The sequence below is a fragment of the Sciurus carolinensis genome, chromosome 6, assembly GCF_902686445.1.
Source record: "Sciurus carolinensis chromosome 6, mSciCar1.2, whole genome shotgun sequence".
Taxonomy (NCBI): Eukaryota; Metazoa; Chordata; class Mammalia; order Rodentia; family Sciuridae; genus Sciurus; species Sciurus carolinensis.
The window spans coordinates 159880569-159897798 of NC_062218.1; the positions used below are offsets into that span (position 1 = coordinate 159880569).

The 17230-nt window shown below is 55.2% G+C and overlaps 1 protein-coding gene across 2 annotated transcripts; it reads right to left on the reverse strand.

Annotated features, from left to right (window-relative positions):
- Positions 1 to 5702: 5702 nt before the first annotated feature.
- Nkx2-5 (NK2 homeobox 5) lies at positions 5703 to 8711 on the reverse strand. Of its 2 annotated transcripts, none has more exons than XM_047556254.1 (2): positions 8178 to 8703; positions 5703 to 6779 (listed from the first exon to the last, which is right to left on the reverse strand). In XM_047556254.1, exons 1-2 carry the CDS (start codon positions 8503 to 8505, stop codon positions 6139 to 6141), a joined length of 969 nt encoding a protein of 322 aa, XP_047412210.1. In that variant the 5' UTR covers positions 8506 to 8703; the 3' UTR covers positions 5703 to 6138. The 2 variants fall into 2 exon arrangements, with proteins under 2 accessions (XP_047412210.1, XP_047412212.1); XM_047556256.1 differs by lacking the exon at positions 5703 to 6779 and adding an exon at positions 7430 to 7608 and having other exon boundaries at positions 8178 to 8711.
- Positions 8712 to 17230: the final 8519 nt, after the last annotated feature.

A 17230-nucleotide genomic window follows, 5' to 3' on the forward strand; every position in this document is an offset into this window, starting at 1 on the left:
CAGCTGGTGCCTGTAATTCCAGCCACTTGGGAGGTTGAGGCAGGAGGATTGCTTGAGGCTACAAGGCTGAGACCAGCCTGGGCAACATAGAGACCCCATCTCAAAAACAGACCCAAAATAGCAGATACTAGCAAGGAGGAGGAGGAGGGAACCCTCACCCACTGCTGTGGGGATGTAATGGAGCAGCCACTGTGGAAAGCGGTATGGAGCTTCCTACTATGTGGAAAGTGATTCCTACCCTGGGTATAAACCTGAAGGAAATGAAGTCAGCATACAAAAATGATATCGGAACACCTATGCTCATAAAAGCACAATTCACAAGGGCCAAGGTATGGAAACTGCCCAGGTGCCCGTCGGCAGATGAGGGGATAAAGAAAATCTGGTACATACACAATGGAGTATTATACACCCATAAAGAAAAAATGAAATCCTGTCATTTGCTGGAAAGTAGGAGGAACTGGAGGACTTCACGTTTAGTGAAATCAGCCAGACCCAAAGGCAAGTGTCATAAGTTTTGCCTCATGTGGAAACCGGCAAACAAACAGAAAACCATCTGAGAGCAGAGGAGAAACTCCAAGGGGTCAGGAAAGGGGGAGGTGGGGAGAGGGTAGGAGTGGGTAGTGGCACAACCCATGGCACCGGTGCCCACGTGGAAAGCACCCGGGAATCTCGTCGTGTGCACAATCAACAGGTGCTGAGGATTAGTAACGATAACGATCGGAAGCCTGCCTTCTGCAGGGGCGCACTACCAACACCCACCCTTTCCCTCCTGGCAAGTCTGACATCCGGGAACCTCTCTTGCCCTGCGAAGCCAGGCAAGCTGGGCCTGAACGAGCGGCGGTCCTAGCAGAGTCTCCGGTGGGTGTAAAGTTTGGGTCGCGTCAGCCAGACCCTCGGGATGGCTTTCTCGCCGCCTGCCCCCTGCCAGCCCCTGCCGCGGCCGCGTGACCCCCACACAGGGAGGCAGAGGTGCCGTCCTGGTTTTGAGGCGGCCCCTGCTCACCAGTCCCCCAGCTTCAGCGGCGCCTGCGCCCATCGGGGGCGCCGGGGATCTCCAAGGGGCACGGCCTCTAAGGGCCCGGATGCAGTGGGCTGAGTCCGGGAAGCCAGGACACGCAGCCCGAAGGATGAAATACTCCGCCTCGTGCGCAGAGCGTGTGCCCACGCGCGGGTCTGGCTGGTTTGCGTCCTGGCGGTCCTCCCGGACACGACTTGCCTTTTACTGCCTTTCCTGTTAAAATTTGCCTTGGGTGGGACCTCCTGATGCTAGGACTAAATCACAAAGCTCCCAGGACCCTGGGTTCAGCCCTCAGTGCGCACACACACACACACACACACAAAGTGGTAAGGGCCAAGGAAAAAGAGTCAAGTAGAAACAACTGGGGGCCGTGGGGGTGCCTTCTAAACAGGCGCCAGGGTGGACCTTGGGGTGAGGTGGCCTTTGAGTGAGATACTCGCCAGGCAGGGAAGTATTCCAAGTAGGCCTCGGGGTGGCTTCACCTTCCAGGCCACCGCCGCGGCTTCCAGAGGCCCTCTCCAGCCCGTCCCTCCCAGGGTCCAGGGGCCCTGAGGTTGGAGGCTGTGCCTGGAAACCTGACCCCAGGTTTCCCCCAGCCCCTCAGGAGCGGGTGCCTGTGAGGTCTGGGGCTCCACAAGCTGTGGTCCTCCGGCTTGCTAAGTGACGAGCGTCACCTGCTGCCCGCGCGGTTTTGCAGGCCTGGGCCTGGGGATCCCAGCTGTGGGCGCCATGGAAGCCGGGGCTGGGGTCTGTCCCAGCCTCAGCCGCAGCAGCTTGTGCCTTCGGGAGGCTTGGTGACTGCTGGGAGTGGTCTGAAGAGCCAGGGCTCTGGTGGAACCAGCTGGGCTCCAGCTCGGACCCCCCACTCCACACGACGGGAGGAGCCTGGGGAGGTGACGTCCTTGACTTGTCTGGGTTTCAGTTTCCTCTTGGAAAATGGCAGAAGGGGATTGGTTTGGCCCTGGCCGTGGCACAAAGGAAGTGTCAACAGATGTTGGGCAATAATCCCTGCTGGTGCCCGTGCAGCTGTGGGTCGGGGCAGGGTGGGAGCCCACGGTGGCTCTGGGTGACCCGCCTGTCAGGCCTTTCCACTGCCCACTGAACTCTGGAGTCAGCTGTCCTCTGGGAAGCAGCGGCACGGGCCCAGAGGGACAGACCACCAGCCAGGGCCCCAGCTGCCTGTGCCTTCCTGGCTGATCTCATCAGTGCGGATGAGCCCGGCACATGGGGATCTTCCAGGAGTTGGGAGCTAATGCCACCACTGTGCTTTAACCCATTGATCAACATGTCCTGGTGACCGTTCCTTGCCAGCCCTGAGCTGGACATGGAATGGGCCGGGTGCTCTCAGGCTCTGCAGCTGGGGTACCTAGATTTGAAACCAAGTGCTGGTACTGACTGGCTGTATGACCTTGGGCAGGTCACTCCCCCTCTCTGGGTCGAAGGTGAATTCTTCAGTTGTTTCCTCTGCTGAACTCAGAGGTGTAAGAGGATTAACCGAGTTCATCTGTCGAGTGCTCAGGCCAGCGCTTGGCAGGAGGTACATTTTGTGAGTAATCTGTAGATGAAATCCAGGGCACAGGCCCCTTTCCTTGGGACACCAGTCGAGTAGGGTGATCAGCAAGAAGTGGGGGCCTTGAGTTGTGGTCTCCAGCACAGGTGGCAGAGCCTGAATGTCCCAAGGTGGAGGTAAGGAGACAGGGAAGGAGACGGAGGTGGCACCAGGAAGCAGAGCCCAGCAGGATGGGCTGCTTCTCAGGTTCCTGGAAGGTTCCTGCAGGTTTAGAGCCTCAGGTTCAAATACAAGCATTTAGATACAGTCGACTTAAGAAGAAATCTAACCAGAGGACAGGCGCTCTTCTGATTTGGCAAAACCTGCACGGCAGATAGGGAATGATGGGGAGCTGGTGCAGAGGCGGGGGAGGGGCGGCGGTGGCCGGTCTCCCTTTTGGGATCGCTCGCCAGGTCATCTGCACACAGGGTGCGAGGGGCGAGCGGAGGGAACCACTTCAACTAGGCCAGGGGCCTTTAAAAAACATCGCTCTTCATTTCTGCTTATTCCAAAACTTATTTTGATTTTTTTTGATTTTTTCAAAAATCAGCAAAAACCGATCCGTGTGTCCCTGGCGCTCCCGACCTACGGAGCCCGCACCACCGGACCCGAATGCTTTCCCACCTCCGCCTCGCTTCTCCTCTTTTCCATTTTTCCGTCCTGCTTCAGTTTCCTCGCCCCGATTGCGCCGTTCCTATAATAATTGGTAAACAGCACCGCTCCAATCGGCGGCCGGCGGGAGCACCGCTGCATGGTCCGGTTGCCGCTGACCCTTCCCCGCCGCGCGCTTTGGCTCCCGCTGCCAGGCCTTGGAGGAGAGCCTGGGCCGGGACTCGGGGCTCCGGAGCTGAGCCGGCCAAGGCAGCCGGCGCCGCCCCCAGCGCAGCTCAGCTGCAGAGTGCGGCGGGCGAGGCCGAGGTTCTCAGCCCGCCGGCGAGAGCCCGGGCCGCTCGGTGCTGCGGCTGGGGCCGGGTCCCCGGCATCCCGGCTGGACACTCGCCCCTCCTCTGCCCGCTCCGCTCTCCAGGCGGGGCTCGGCGTCCGCCGGGCCTGGGCCTCGCACAGGGACTCTCCGGCTTCTACCATGGGCGCGACCTCTGCGGTCTGCGAATGAGAATGGGTTCTAACGGGTTCTAAAAGCAGAGTCTTTGTAAAGCGATGTGAACCGCGGCGGACTTTGGCTGTCCTTCCGTAAACGCCAGCCAATCACTGCGATCCCCTTTTGAGCGCAGGAGACCCTGGAGTCACTCACCTGGTCCCTGGAAATAGGGTAACAAAGAGAAGGGTATCCTGGAATAAATCCTCCCGGGGCTGGGGATGGAGCTCAGCGGTAGAGCGCCTGAGTGGGGGCCCAGGGTTCCATCCCAGCAGCACAAAAGGTGCAGGTGATGGAGTATGGCCGTTAAGTGGAAGAAATTTTGCTTCTAATGTCATTGCAAGACAAAAGTCACCTGAAGTAGGTGAAAGCAGCTCGCGGGTATGCGGGACCCGGAGGATCTGATTAGGAGTGCGCCTGTGCATGACCGAGGTAGGCTGTCTGCATGGGCTGCGCGGGAGCCGACTGGTAGGAGAGCCCCCACCAGCCTAAGCGCTGGTCTGGTGACCTGGCAGGGCCTGTGTCCCCCTCCATGAGACTCTGTGCTCATCAAAGCACAGAGAAGCAGAGAGCTCTGTGCTCACCACCTTGAGGGACTAGGATCATTGGTCCAGCAGGCTGAATGTCTGTCTTGGGCTGAACATCCCGGGCTACCTGTGGACATGCCAGCCTGGCCTGGGCCTTGTAACAGCGGATGCAGGGCTGGTGACTCCTAGCTAAGCCTTGGGCACAGCCCTTCCCTTTGCTTCCCAAAGCCCAGTCCATCTCAAGTGCCCCTTTATCCAATCTGGCATCCCATTTAGCACAGTTGAGGGCTGGGCTCCTAGTAAGTGGCAGCACTTGCTCAGATCTTACCCTCTTCCTGTGGGGGGGCTGCGCTTACCCAAAGACATGACCCTGCAGGCACTGGCAGAGCTCTTGGGTCCCCAGAGGCATCAGGACAGCTCCTGGTCCTCCAGACCTGGCCAGGGGCTCTTCCTGGTGTCAGGGACACAGGGAGCAGCGCTGTCCCTGGACTCCACTGGCAATACTTTGCTGCTTCTGAAAGCTCTTGGCCTCATGCCCTGATGCCCACACAGCCAGCCCAGCGCTTTCCAAATGAAATATCAAAAACAAACAAACCCGCTTATCCAGTGGGTACACAAAACACCAGCTCCCTCTTTCCTTTTTATGAAGCTGGAATTAGTTCCTGGAATTAGCTGGGGATAGAGAATTTGGAGGTCAGGTCTGAGACCCCAGGGACTCAAGAGGCCAGGGCGAGGAGCTAGGTGTTCTCTTTATCCTCACATACACACCACAACCACTAATGGGCAGTAGGCGAATCCTCCCGCCAGCAAGTTTTTATCTCGATTTCCTCGAGTCTCAGTTTTCTCAGCTGTAAAACTGGTACAATGATAGCATTTTATGGAAATTGTACTAACTGAGGTGAAATTAGTTAAATGTCCTAGGGAAACACAGGGGCCAGGTTCAGGCACAGGGTCTTCCCGGATCATGTGAATTCTTGTGATCTGGCCACAGCTGGAGGTGAGCACTGTTTGGTTCCAGGGTCTGTGCTCAGCCTAGCTGGGCAACTGTTGAGGTACAATTCCATTAGGAGTATCTTCCAGAAGGAACAGGGCCAGGGCCTTGGCTCTTGGTTTTCGCATCCTGGAACAGGCCAAGGCATTCTTTTAGGTAGGACCAGTCATGGTGCTGTTCCATAGCATTTAATGGCGAGTACCTGAAAACAGTGCCTCACACATACTAGGATTCAAGGCCATGTGGTTCTGGGCCAGCCTAGCCCCATCAGTCACTAAAGGGAAAGAATCTAAGGCTAGCTCCATTGATTCTGGCTAATTTATTGGAGGCAAGTCATTAAACCTCTGCAGGTTACAGCCGCTAAGCTTTAAACACAGGATTTCTCTTGGATTATATGAGACAATCCTAGAAAGTCTTGATAAGGGACCCAGCAAGCCTGACCCTGGGATCCTCTGGCTGTCTCAACCTTCAGAAAGTCCGTGCTGAACGGGCGCAAGCTGGAAAGAAGTACACGGGCCGGGTCAGCGCACTCACTTTAATGGGAAGGGGATTCTCATTTCTTACAGCGAGAGGTAAAAACATAAATACGGGTGGGTGGGTGGGCAGCGGCAAGGCAGCAAGGTCCCAGGCTCCCGGCCCAGGCTCGGAGAAAAGCCGCGGGATCTTAGGCCCGCGCGCCCGAGCTCTCGGTCCCAAATCGCTGGTTTTCGGTCAGTCAGAGGTGCCCGTGGGTGCTCAGCGGGCACAGCCCGGGCAGTAACCTACACACCAGACTGCGCGATCGCTCACCGCAGGCTGCGCAAACGCGCTTCGGGACAAGGTATATAAGGCGGAAAAAGTTCAAACCCCCCAGCAGGAGTAAATGTGAAATCCACGGACGCAGGGTTTTGGCGGGAGCCCGTCCTCCCCCGAGAGTCGATTCCCTTCTCCTGAGGTGGGATCGGCGGGGTCCCTTCCCTACCAGGCTCGAATACCGTGCAGGGTGGACACTCCCGAGTTACCCTGCGGCACCCCGGGACTCTGCACAGCGTTCAAGTCCCCGACGCCGAAGCTCACGAAGTTGCCGTTGGCTGCAGCCGAGGCGGGCTGCGCCGCGGGGGACGCAGCGGGGTAAGCGGCGGCGCAGCTGTAACCGGGGCTGCAGGCCGCGCCGCCATAGCTGGGGTAGGCGGGGTAGGCGTTATAGCCGTAGGCGTTGAGGCCCACGCCGTAGGCAGGCGCGTAGGGCGCCGAGTCCCCCAGGCATGGCTTGCCGTCGCGCACCAGCACGGGCACCGCGATCCTGCGGGCAGGCGGCGGCGGCGGCGGGGGCAGCCCCACCAGCTCCAGAGTCTGGTCCTGTCGTTGCCGCTTGCACTTGTAGCGCCGGTTCTGGAACCAGATTTTGACCTGCGTAGACGTGAGCTTCAGCACGCTGGCCAGCTGGTCGCGCTCCGGAGCGGACAGGTACCGCTGCTGCTTGAAGCGCCGCTCCAACTCATAGACCTGCGCTTGCGAAAAGAGCACGCGCGGCTTCCTCCGCCGCCGCGCCCGGGGACGCTCCGCGCTGTCTGCCTCCGGCTTCTCCAGCTCCACCACTTTCTGCAGCGCGCACAGCTCTGAGCGGGAACAGAGAGCAGAAAGATCAGGGCGGCCTGAACCCGGGAGAACCAGAAGGTAACGGGCTTTCGCGGGTACCACCCTGTCCTGCCAGGAGCGACAACTTGGCACTGGGCTCCAGGGACACCGAGCGATTTTCCCTCGACAGTAGTTAAGCATTTGTCGAAAGCTTAAGTGCCAGGGACGGCCCTAGGCGCTGGAGAACAGAAGAGTCTGCCCTGGGCAGTTCACAGACAGGGAGGGGGTTAAGATTTCAGACTGCCAAGAAAAAAATAAAAATAAAAATAAAAGCGGGTCGTGCTCTGGGGTGACTTGTGTTACTCTGGTTGGAGGCCAGAAGGCTCACCCTCATCACTTCATCTCAAAATTAAGGAACCAAAGAAACAAGGCCAAGAAGTGCAGGTTCGGTAATCGAAGGCTCCTGGTGGCCTCCTCAGCGTTTGCCCAATGCCCAAACTGGGGAGGGTTGGCAGGGGGACCTTGCAACCAGCTCTGCCCGCTTTCTCAAGCCGGATTCAGTTGGCAATCAATTCTAATCGCCCACAGAGGTCCCCTGGCCTTCTGTCTGCTCCCGGACAGTGCTTTCCTGGCTCACAGCCCCGGCCTCCCATCCCCTCGCGGGCGGCTCCCGCTGGGCGCTGACCCGAAGTTGGGCCGGGGTCTCCCTTGCTTGCGCCTTTCTGTGATCAGATCCCGATTCCATGGGATGTCCTGCGAGCGAATCGGTCACTTTCCACAGCCGCCTCCTCCCGTGCCATCAGTGGCGGGGCATTTTCTAACATTGTCCAGGACACAACCTCTCTGCCCTGGCCCAGTCCGCAAACTGTGCTGGAAAAATAAAACTGAAGCAGATTCCGGAGGGTCCGCAGCACCCCATTTGAAAATCAAGGCCCTTGCTCCCAAAGACTGTGGCCCTTGGCACAAAGGAGGAGAGGCCACACTTGGGGCTCCGTGGGCTGCAGTGGCCAGGACCCTCTCCAACTGTGGGAACTTCCATTTCTGTTTAGCACTCCCCCAGAGTCTGAAAAGACCCGGATACCCAAAGCGACATTACAACCCCTGGCACAGAGATCCTGCTTCTCGCTTTGTTCTACCACAAACTGATCGCTTAACTTCCTAACCCATCCAAGAGCAGGGCCGCGCCGCCCGGGGCTTTGTTAGGCCGAAAACCCCCACGTTTTTTGGTCTCTTGTTTCTGAGCCTCTCAATCCGGCATTTCCTCTAAACTTAGCATTGGTCGCAGGGACCCTCGCGACAACCTAGCATCTCACACCGGGACTTCCCTGCGTGCAGCCCTTGGCCCGAGCGCGCGCTCCTCCTCGGGCCTGGGTTCCTGGGCGGAGAGGTCGGGATGAACGCGACCTGAGAGGGGAACGGGGCTGCTGTTTTCTCCCTACCTTTCTTATCCGCTCGAGGGTCCTTGGCCGGGTCGGGGTCGCCGTAGGCACGCGGATAGAAGGTGGGGGCGGCGGGGAAAGCAGGCGGGCACTTGGGGGGCGAAGTCGCGGGGCCCAGCTCGGCGCGCAGCTCGGGGAGGCCGGCCGCCGCCTCGGGCCGGGAGTAGGCCTCGGGCTTGAAGGCGGCCAGCATGCAGGAGGCGGGCGCCAGGGTGGCCTCCAGGCGCGCCGAGAGCTCCCCGGCGGCCAGGCTGCGCTGCTGCTGCTCCAGGTTCAGGATGTCTTTGACCGAGAACGGCGTGGGCGTGAGCGCGGGGCTGGGGAACATGGTGGCCGCGCCAGTCTCACAGCGCCAGGTGGGCGGCAGAGAGTGGCGCTGCCCGCGGCCCCAGGCAGCCTCCCTGCATGGTGCCCGCCGCCCACCGCCTGCGCACGGTCTTCCTGCTCTGGCTGTGGCCGGGCGGCAGGTAGCGTTGAGCACAAGGGGTAGGAGAGGCGGGACCAGGCCGGAGGAGGGGGATTCAGCTTGCCATTGGGCCAGGGGCCTCGATGACAGGAGCGACGGGCAGTTTCGTGTCACCTAATATAGTCATACGGCTAGGGAAAAAAAAAAAAAAAATCCTGCTCGGTTTTTTTAAAGGGGCCACGACGCATTTGGAACTCTTTCCTTTTGCTCCTGCAGCCTGAGATTGTTCTACATTAGCCTGAAAAAACCAGACATGGGCAAGGACCTCATTCTCCTTGGAGTTGGGCTTCTGGGCCAGTCCGGGTAGATCTGGAATTTGGGGGAAAATGGCACTCTGGACTGAAGGGCAGAGGGAAGGGTGGGGCGAGAAGTTAGGGGAGAAGGGTTATTCCAGGGGCTTTCGCACTTGATTGCAGAAGGTGCGCCTGGTTGGGAAGAGTCTGAATAAGGAGACAGGGCTGTTCTGGGGTGATGGCGGGAGGAGGAGATTCTGGAAATGTGGAGGTTTGCTCAGTTTCACACACACACTCATGTCACAGTGGTCCCCCTTCCCCAGAATCCCAGGTCCTCTGAACTCCTGGGTGAGTCACACCTTAAGAAAATTCAAGGTGGGTAATTTGGATATAAGAGGCCACACGATAGAGCACAACTCCAGGGGACGCCATTGAGGCCAGTACCCTCCCAGGGCAATGACTCACCCCTGGATAATGAAACAAATCCTCACTCCCAGCTGGAAGGGGCTCTCTGGGGCCACAGCAAGACCACCAGTCCCGCTTCCCTTTTTCCTCTGCCCTCCCTGCCCAGCAGAAGGCCCTCCAGTCTCTGTCATTGTGAGTCCCCCTGGGCCCCAGAGAGGCCAGTGTTTCTTTTTTTTTTTTTTTTTCTTTCTTTTTTAAAGCTATTGTATTATTTATTTATTTATTTAGCGTGATGCTGAAGATGGAACCCGGGGCCTCACACATACTAGGCAAGTGCTCCACCACTGAGCCACAGCCCAGCCGGGAGGCCAGGATTTCTCTCCCAATCATCTGGGCTGTGCTCTGAGTGGGGCTCCCTGACTTCAGGGCCAGGCAGCGTGGGGGACAGGACAAGTGAGATGGTCATTTTTAGTCCAGGGTGAGTAAAGCAGGTTGCTTCTGTCCAACAAATCTGCCAGGGTTTCAGGAGAGCAAATTAAGTTGCCAGATCCTGGGCCCTGGGCCTCCTTCCCATGAGACCGCACTCCTCAGGAGAGCTGGGTAGACTCTGGGCCTTCATCCCCAGACCCCAGTCTAGAATGCTGACAGGGCGCTTTATTTTTCCTTGTTTCCGAGAGGGTCAGAGCAGATGGAGGGGCCAGGTTAAGGACAGTGCCTTCCCTCCCCGGTGGAGTTGGTGAGGCTTGTCAGGGGAAAGGCCTTGGTTTCCCACCACCCAGGCTAGTGCAGGGGACACGCGGACCTGCAGAGGAGACGCTGAGGCCTCAGCTCCTGGCCATGCAGCGCCCAAGATGAGCTAAAGACTCCGCTTTCAACTCCGCCAGAATGCTCGCAGAATCGCAGAGGAACCATGCAAAGTGCAGGGGCAACAGGACGTCTGACTGGCACGTGAATGTTGGGTGCTCAAGTGGGGCGTGGGATGGTGAGCCGTCGGACAGCACCGCCGAGGGGCCAGGTGACATCTAGCGCTGGCCTGGTCATGTTCCTTCCCACCTCTCATCAAATCCAAACTCCCAAGGCCTGCAGCCTTGGAGCCACGGCGAAGGAAGGCGCAGTCCCGCGCCTCAGGCTTCTCGGCGCCAGTCCCAGGCCGGGCCGCAGCCAGGGATGTCGCAGGCTCCGGGATGGGGAGCGGGGTCTGCGCAGAATGCCTTTCCCCAGTGCGGGCTCTCCGGCCCCAGGAACACGTCTTGTCCCCCCACCGCACACCCCTGCTTCTCCCTCCACGGACCTGCGACCTCCTTTTTTCTTCTTTCCTTGTCCGAAACTCACCTAGCTTGGGGGCCCGCCGCCTCGCCTTTGAAGACAGTTTTTGGGGAGAGGGAGAGGATGCCTATCGCTAAGGCGGTGACGTCTGGCAAACGAGCCACATCCGATTCAATTAAACGTCTCGCTGAAAAGAGCTGGGAGCGAGGGTCCTGGGAGCGCTGTTAAGTGAATCCGCGGCCCGGCGGCTCGCGATGACAGTTTGAAAGATTAGCGTGGGCCGACGCCTGAAATATTACCGTTTAATGGGGGACATAGAGGCTGCATCCGGGATCCCTGTTTTGAGCATTTTTAAAAAATAAGAGCTGGTCCTGGAGAATGAAAAAATTAGCATTTCCTTTGCAGAGAAGATTTATCACCTATTTTCAGATATAGGGGTTCCCAGAGTAGACAGATAGATCTGTGGGTTAGTGTCAAGAAAAAGGAAGGAAAGAAGACCTGCCCTATTTGGAGAAAAATCTGACTCTTCCACCCTTACATCCTCTGCAAATCTGGAAGTAGGTTCTCTTGTCTGCAGAAAGGCCCTGAAGTTCGGGGAGGGAGGAAACCGGGCAAAACAGGATAAAAGCTGTTCAAAAGCAAAATCAGACGACCTTGCTTTGCAGTCTTGGCTGTTTCTAAGCGAGTCCAAAACCCAATTTTTTTTCTTTAAAGAGAAGTCTCAATGGCTGGGAGTGGGGTGGGACGAAATTTGATTCTCCAACCCCCACCCGGACGCTTCTTTCTTCCCAAGGGCGGCTGGCCCAACCTGGCCGTGTCTCTAGCCGCCCTCTGACCAGCCTAGCAGGACAAACAAACAGCCCTCAGCTAAGAGAAAGACAGAGACGAGGGACCGAAAAGCTGTGCATCCATTTCGTTGTCTTTTAGAGACTTGGTGCTTTAAGATGAGTGACGTTCCAGGGTGGCTCGAGCGCATTCTGCGCAAATAAATTATTATTAATTGAAAAGCGAACGGGACGGCTCGAGTCGGTCCCCCTTTCCTGCAATCAGCGGGGCCGGCCGCAAAAGGTATATATGATTAATTGAAAGATAAGCTGGAACTATCGCCGGGAATGTCATTAATGCGCCGGGGAGACGTCCACTGGAGACAGGCGGCGTTATCCGCGGCTTTATCTTCAACAACGCCTCGCTCTCGGCCGCGCCGGGGAAACAGATGGGGGTTCTGTCTGGGACGCTCGCCCCGTGTTTACATTTTGGGAAGAATCGCAACTCGTGGGAGCCCCGGCGGCCCCCTGATAAATGAACATTAGCACTTTTTCGGACTACTGTATCAACAAAGGGGCTGCGGCGCGGCAATAATTGGCGAGAAAGCAAACAGAGGGCGGAGAGCGCGACTCTGCTCTTCGTCCGGCTGATGGATGAGCCGGGCGGCCGCGGCCGGCTCCCGGCCTCCGCCTGGGCTCCCGGCCCGGCCGCCGCGCCCCTCCGCGCCCCTCCGCGCCCCTCCGCGCCCCTCCGCGCCCCTCCGCGCCCTGGCTTCCTTCCCGGCCCGGGTTGCGGGGGCGGGGTTGGTGCCCAGCGGCTTCCAGGACGACAGATCTTCGCTGCCCAGGGATGCACCGCAGGCGGGGGCACAGCCGGGACCAAGTCCTCCTTCTGCAGTTTCTTGAGAGCCCATTGGGTTCCACACGCGCCCTCACACGTGCCGTGGACCCTCTTCTTCCGATTGCTTGGCGGAAGGGAATGAGGCTCAGAGAGGTGGAATGACTTGCTGGAGGTCACACAGACCTCCTGTCGGTGTCAGTGTCGGGATGTCAGGATTCCAACACAGACCGGACTCCAGAAGTGGAACCGGTTTCCTTCCTTGCACGTCGCTGCTCCTATTGATTGGAGGGGAAGCAGGACGACCCCTGCCCAGGCAGCCAGAGAAGAGGACTAGGGCTGTTGGAGTTGAGACGCTGGGTCTCCCCAAACCGTCACAGTCCAGGGAGACTTCCTGGACAGAGGGAGGGAGGGAGAGGAATTTAAGATGCCCCCAGCTCACTTTCCCCTCCTCACCCTCCTCTTTTGGGATCAGCTCTACTGAAATATAATTCACACACCTTACTATCCGCCCACTTACAGTGTACAATTCAGTGATTTTCAGTATATTCACAGAGTTGTGCAACCATCCCCACAGTCGATTTTAGAATATTACCACAGCCCTCCAAAGAAATCTGGGACCATTTCTCATCACCCCTGCCCTCCCCACCTTTGTTAGGCACCACTAGTCTATCTCCTGCCTATATGGAGTTGCCTATTCTGGATATTTCATATAAACAGAATCATTTGCTCTGTGCCCTTTTGTATCTGACATCTTTCACTTAGCCTACTGTTTTCAAGGGTTATCCATGTACCAGCATGTATCAGCACTCTTCCTCTTAATGGCTGAATCATATTCCACTGTATAGATATGCCGCATTTTATGTATCCATCCATCATTTAATGGACATTGGGTTGTTTCCACTTTTGCTATTGTGAACATTCTCCCAGCTCACTTCTCCTCTACAATCTAAACCCTCAGAGGCCCTGGGCTGGCCCTTCTCCCCCTCTTCCCATAACTAGCTTCCTCAAGGCTGGCTTCATAGGTATGAAATCTGTGTACTTGCACAGGGTCTGAGCTTGCTTTAGTGTTCTGTTCTTGTTGCCTTGAAATTTGTAATATTTTTTGAACAAGAGACTTCTCATTTTCATTTTGCACTGAGTCCACAATTGAGATATCCTGCTTTTTAGGTCCTCTGGGAAGAGTCCTGGAAACACCAACTCCAGGTCCTCAAGTCCCTAGTGTCTGACTTTTGGCTTCCTTTTCCCCAGGATATAGCTCCTGCTGGTCAACTGGGGTCAAAGGCAGGAAGTCTCAGGAGCTGATTTAAAGGCTATCTGTGCAAAGTGGCTTAGCCAGAGGAAGGACCTAGAGCCACCAGAGGGAAGAGCCAGGTCCACCTGGCAAGTGTGTGTGTGTGTGTCTAAGAGGAGGTCAGAACTTCTGTCCACCATTGGTGCTTGGCCATTTTCTCCACTCCATCACCCACATGACTGGGTGCCCAGCAAGCACCTGGTGCAGAGGTGCCCAGCCCCAAACACTGGGGCCCGAGGGAGGCTGAGCTGGACTGTGAGCCAGTACTGCACACGGTCCCACCTTGCTCACCAAGCAGCTAACTTCCCCCTTTTCCTCTCAAGCCCCCCATTTTGTGCTTGATCTTTGAGGGTGTTAGGTGTACCTTGGTCTCTTTCCAGCTGTACTTTTCTGGGACACATTGCATGTTGTTACCTGGACTCACTTGAACAGCTAGGAGACATAGAGAGGAATGTTGGTGGTCATCGAATATATAAAATAAAGCAAGAAATAGGTCCCTGCCAACTGTAGTATTAGGTTATTTAGCAGAGGGTGGGGGACGGGGCCCATACGGCAATGCACCTTCAAACTAGGGTGAAAACGAGGATGTCAGCAAAAGGGAAAGGTAAAGGATTATTCTTGTGATAAATGCACTTACAAATTTAAATCTAAAAATGAAGTATAAAATTTCCATACATGATTAAGATAATCATTTTGGAGGATTTGTATATTTTGGATGAAGAAAAAAAAAAAAGACTTATAGACCACACAAGATTGTAAAAACTTTCACACAGAAAAAAAAAAAAAAAAAAAGAATCATAGAGAACATAACACAAAGATAAAATGCTAGAAATACATGACAAGAGAGAATGTCCATCATATGGAAAAAGTTCCTATAAATCAATAAAAACATGACTCACAGAATTGAAAAAAAAATGGTCAAGAGCAGCTGGACTTGCTGGAAAAATGAAAGAAAAAAGAAATAAAAATAAAGAACTTGCAAATTAAAACACGAGAGGTAAATCGTTTCACTGATCAGATTGTTGAAGATCAAAAAGTTTGATATTCCCAGCAGCACAAAAAGAAAAAAGTAAAAAGAAAAGAAGAGAAAAAGGAAAAGAAAAAAGCAAAATGAATGAAATGAGGAAAAAAATTCATTTGGGGCTGGGCATGTAGCTCAGTGGTAGAAGACTTGCCTCCGGCATAAGGCCTGGAGTTCCATCCCCAGGAATTACTCTGCCTGCTCACCTTGTCTATTGTTGATTGGATGGGTAAGTTGGTAAACCTCTTTGGAGCAATTTGGTACTGTCAAAATTTAAAATGCAAAAGTCCTTCCAACAAATATTTTCACTTCTAGGACTAGTCACTTCTAGGTATATTCTGTAGGTATACACACATGTACACACAAAAAATTTTCAGTACTGTTTCCCATATTTTTTAACAATGAAAATATTTAAAAAACAATGCAATACATCCACCAGGGAACTGGTTAAAAAAATTGTGTTGCAACAATACCAGCAGCCATAGGAGCTAATTAGATTCACTTATGCACGTTCTTATGGATACACTTTGGGATATGTCAAAGAGCAAACCAAGATGCGGAAATTTAAAAACCGTATTTTGAATATGGGCACACGCACATATGATCTATGGAGTTGTTTGTTTGATTGTTGTTGTTTTTCCTTTGTGGTGCTGGGGAGTCAGCTCTCTTCCGGAGCTGCATTTCCAGCTGGAATTTCTTTTTAAAGGGTAAACAAGCTGGTGCGGGAAGCGTCTGGGGAAGAGAACTTGGAAAGTCCTCAGGAATAAAACATGGCATTTTACAGAATAATTTTTTAGGGAACTTTCCTTTTCACTTTTAGGGCAGTGGAAATATCTAGGCCAGAATCCCCTGAGGCATTTGTTAAAAATGCAAATTTTCCTCATTCTGGAAGTTCAAAATCAAAGGTGCTGTGGTTGGTGACCCGCAACCCAATCCGCCATCCAATCAAATCCCCACAAAGGGACGGAAACCGGTGGTAGGAAGACTGGGCAGGGTGGTCAGCAGAGCCCCAGACATGGGCGTGAGGTGGCCCGTCCAGCGTTTTCTGGAACGAGACCTCAGTGGTCCCGGCTGCGTAGGGCGAAGTTGCCCGCAAGACTTTGCTCCCTTCTTAGCGGCCTCGCCCCAAGTCTTGGGGTCACGGGGGATGCAGCTCCCCAATGCACTCCGCGCACTGTCTTGCGGGTCCCTGTGAGCCGCACCATGAGGCTGGCCCTGCCCGCGGCCCATGGCGGAGTCTGGCGGCTCCCGGTTGCCCTGGCGCCGGCCTCGGGCCTACTGTCCAGACTTCTCCTGAGAGGAGCCTCCAAATGCACTCCGGAATCCAAACCAGACCTGGGATGGCCTGAAAAGATGGAAGTGACGAGTCCCAATCTTGGGTGACAGGGCCGGTACCCAGAAGTATTTCGTACCTTGCCCCCACCCCCACGGGGAGAACCTTTACAGCCGCTGGACCCAGACTGCGGCCACGCAGGGAGGTGGCCCCCGCGGTCCCTGAAGCTCCGATGGACGCAGGCTTCAGGCCTCTCTGGCTACCAGGGCCCCTTCCGTTCGGGCGACCCCCTTCCATCCCCGGGAGAGAGCGCAAGGTCACAGCAGCGCGCAGGCCACCAAGTCTTTGCTCCAAGCGGGATTGTGCCGCTGGCGGAGCGGCCGGGAGCGGCGACCCAGAGCGCTCTTGCTCACGCCCCTGAGATCTTGCATCGCTCTCCCCTGTGCCCCACCCCCCGCGGCCCTCGGGGAGACAGAGCCACGCACACCACATGTAACCACCCGGAAAGCTCTGGGTCCTTTTTTTTTTTTTTTTTTTTTTTTTTTTTGGTGGTGTTCAACATATGGGCAAAATCCGAATAAAACAAAGCGGGATGTCGCAGCCATCTCTTCCCGAAGTGTCGTAGGGGCTCGGAGACGCGGGAGAAGCCAGCGCAAGCCTCTCCTGGTCCCACTTATTTGGGTTTCCTTAACAATTGATTTACAGACACGTCAATGACCATTCAAATGATTGATTTAAAAATAAGTGATACATCGTAAAAGCAATACAAAACAACAACACAAAGCAGGCGTGTAACAAGGGACATCCAGGGGACCAGGCCTTTCCCCTAGTCACCCAATTGCCTCCCCTAAATCTTATTTAGTTTTTCTCTTCCCTCTTCTGGGCGCTGGGGATCCAAATCAGAGCTTTGCATGTGCTAGGAAGTTAGTTTTTAGACCCACTTAATCAAGGCACCGTAGCCAGAACAAACTGAACAGTCGGAGTGAACAGTTCCGTGGCTCTGGGACACGTGGATAAGTCTGTGGAAAGACCACCATAATCAAGAGGGAAAACATTGACATCATCTCCAAAGATTTCCCCCCACCCCTTCCCAGTTAATTGCCGAATAGACTGTCACTGATTTTTAAAAGTATGTCTTTAAAAAGATCTTAAAATATTTTCTGTGAATCTTATCCATTTGCTGCTAATGAAGTTACAAGGTGGGATGCATTTTTTGTTCCCGGAGAGCGATTGAGTTCTGCGGATTCCTTTGCATTTTTGCTGTTGGCGTTTTGTTAGTATCTTGGTGTAAGTCACATACCTAATGCTTTTGGGAGTAAGTTTCTAAAACCGAATTTACCCTGGGTCAGTGGGCACGATCGACTTTGGAGCTCGTTTAAGGGTTTGCCCGATTGGAGGGAGTCACTTCTCGACTTCCGTTGGTTCGCGCTCTTTCCCGCTCCCGGCTCGGGTAGCGGCTGCGGACAGTCCACCCCGCTCCCCCGACGGCGGCA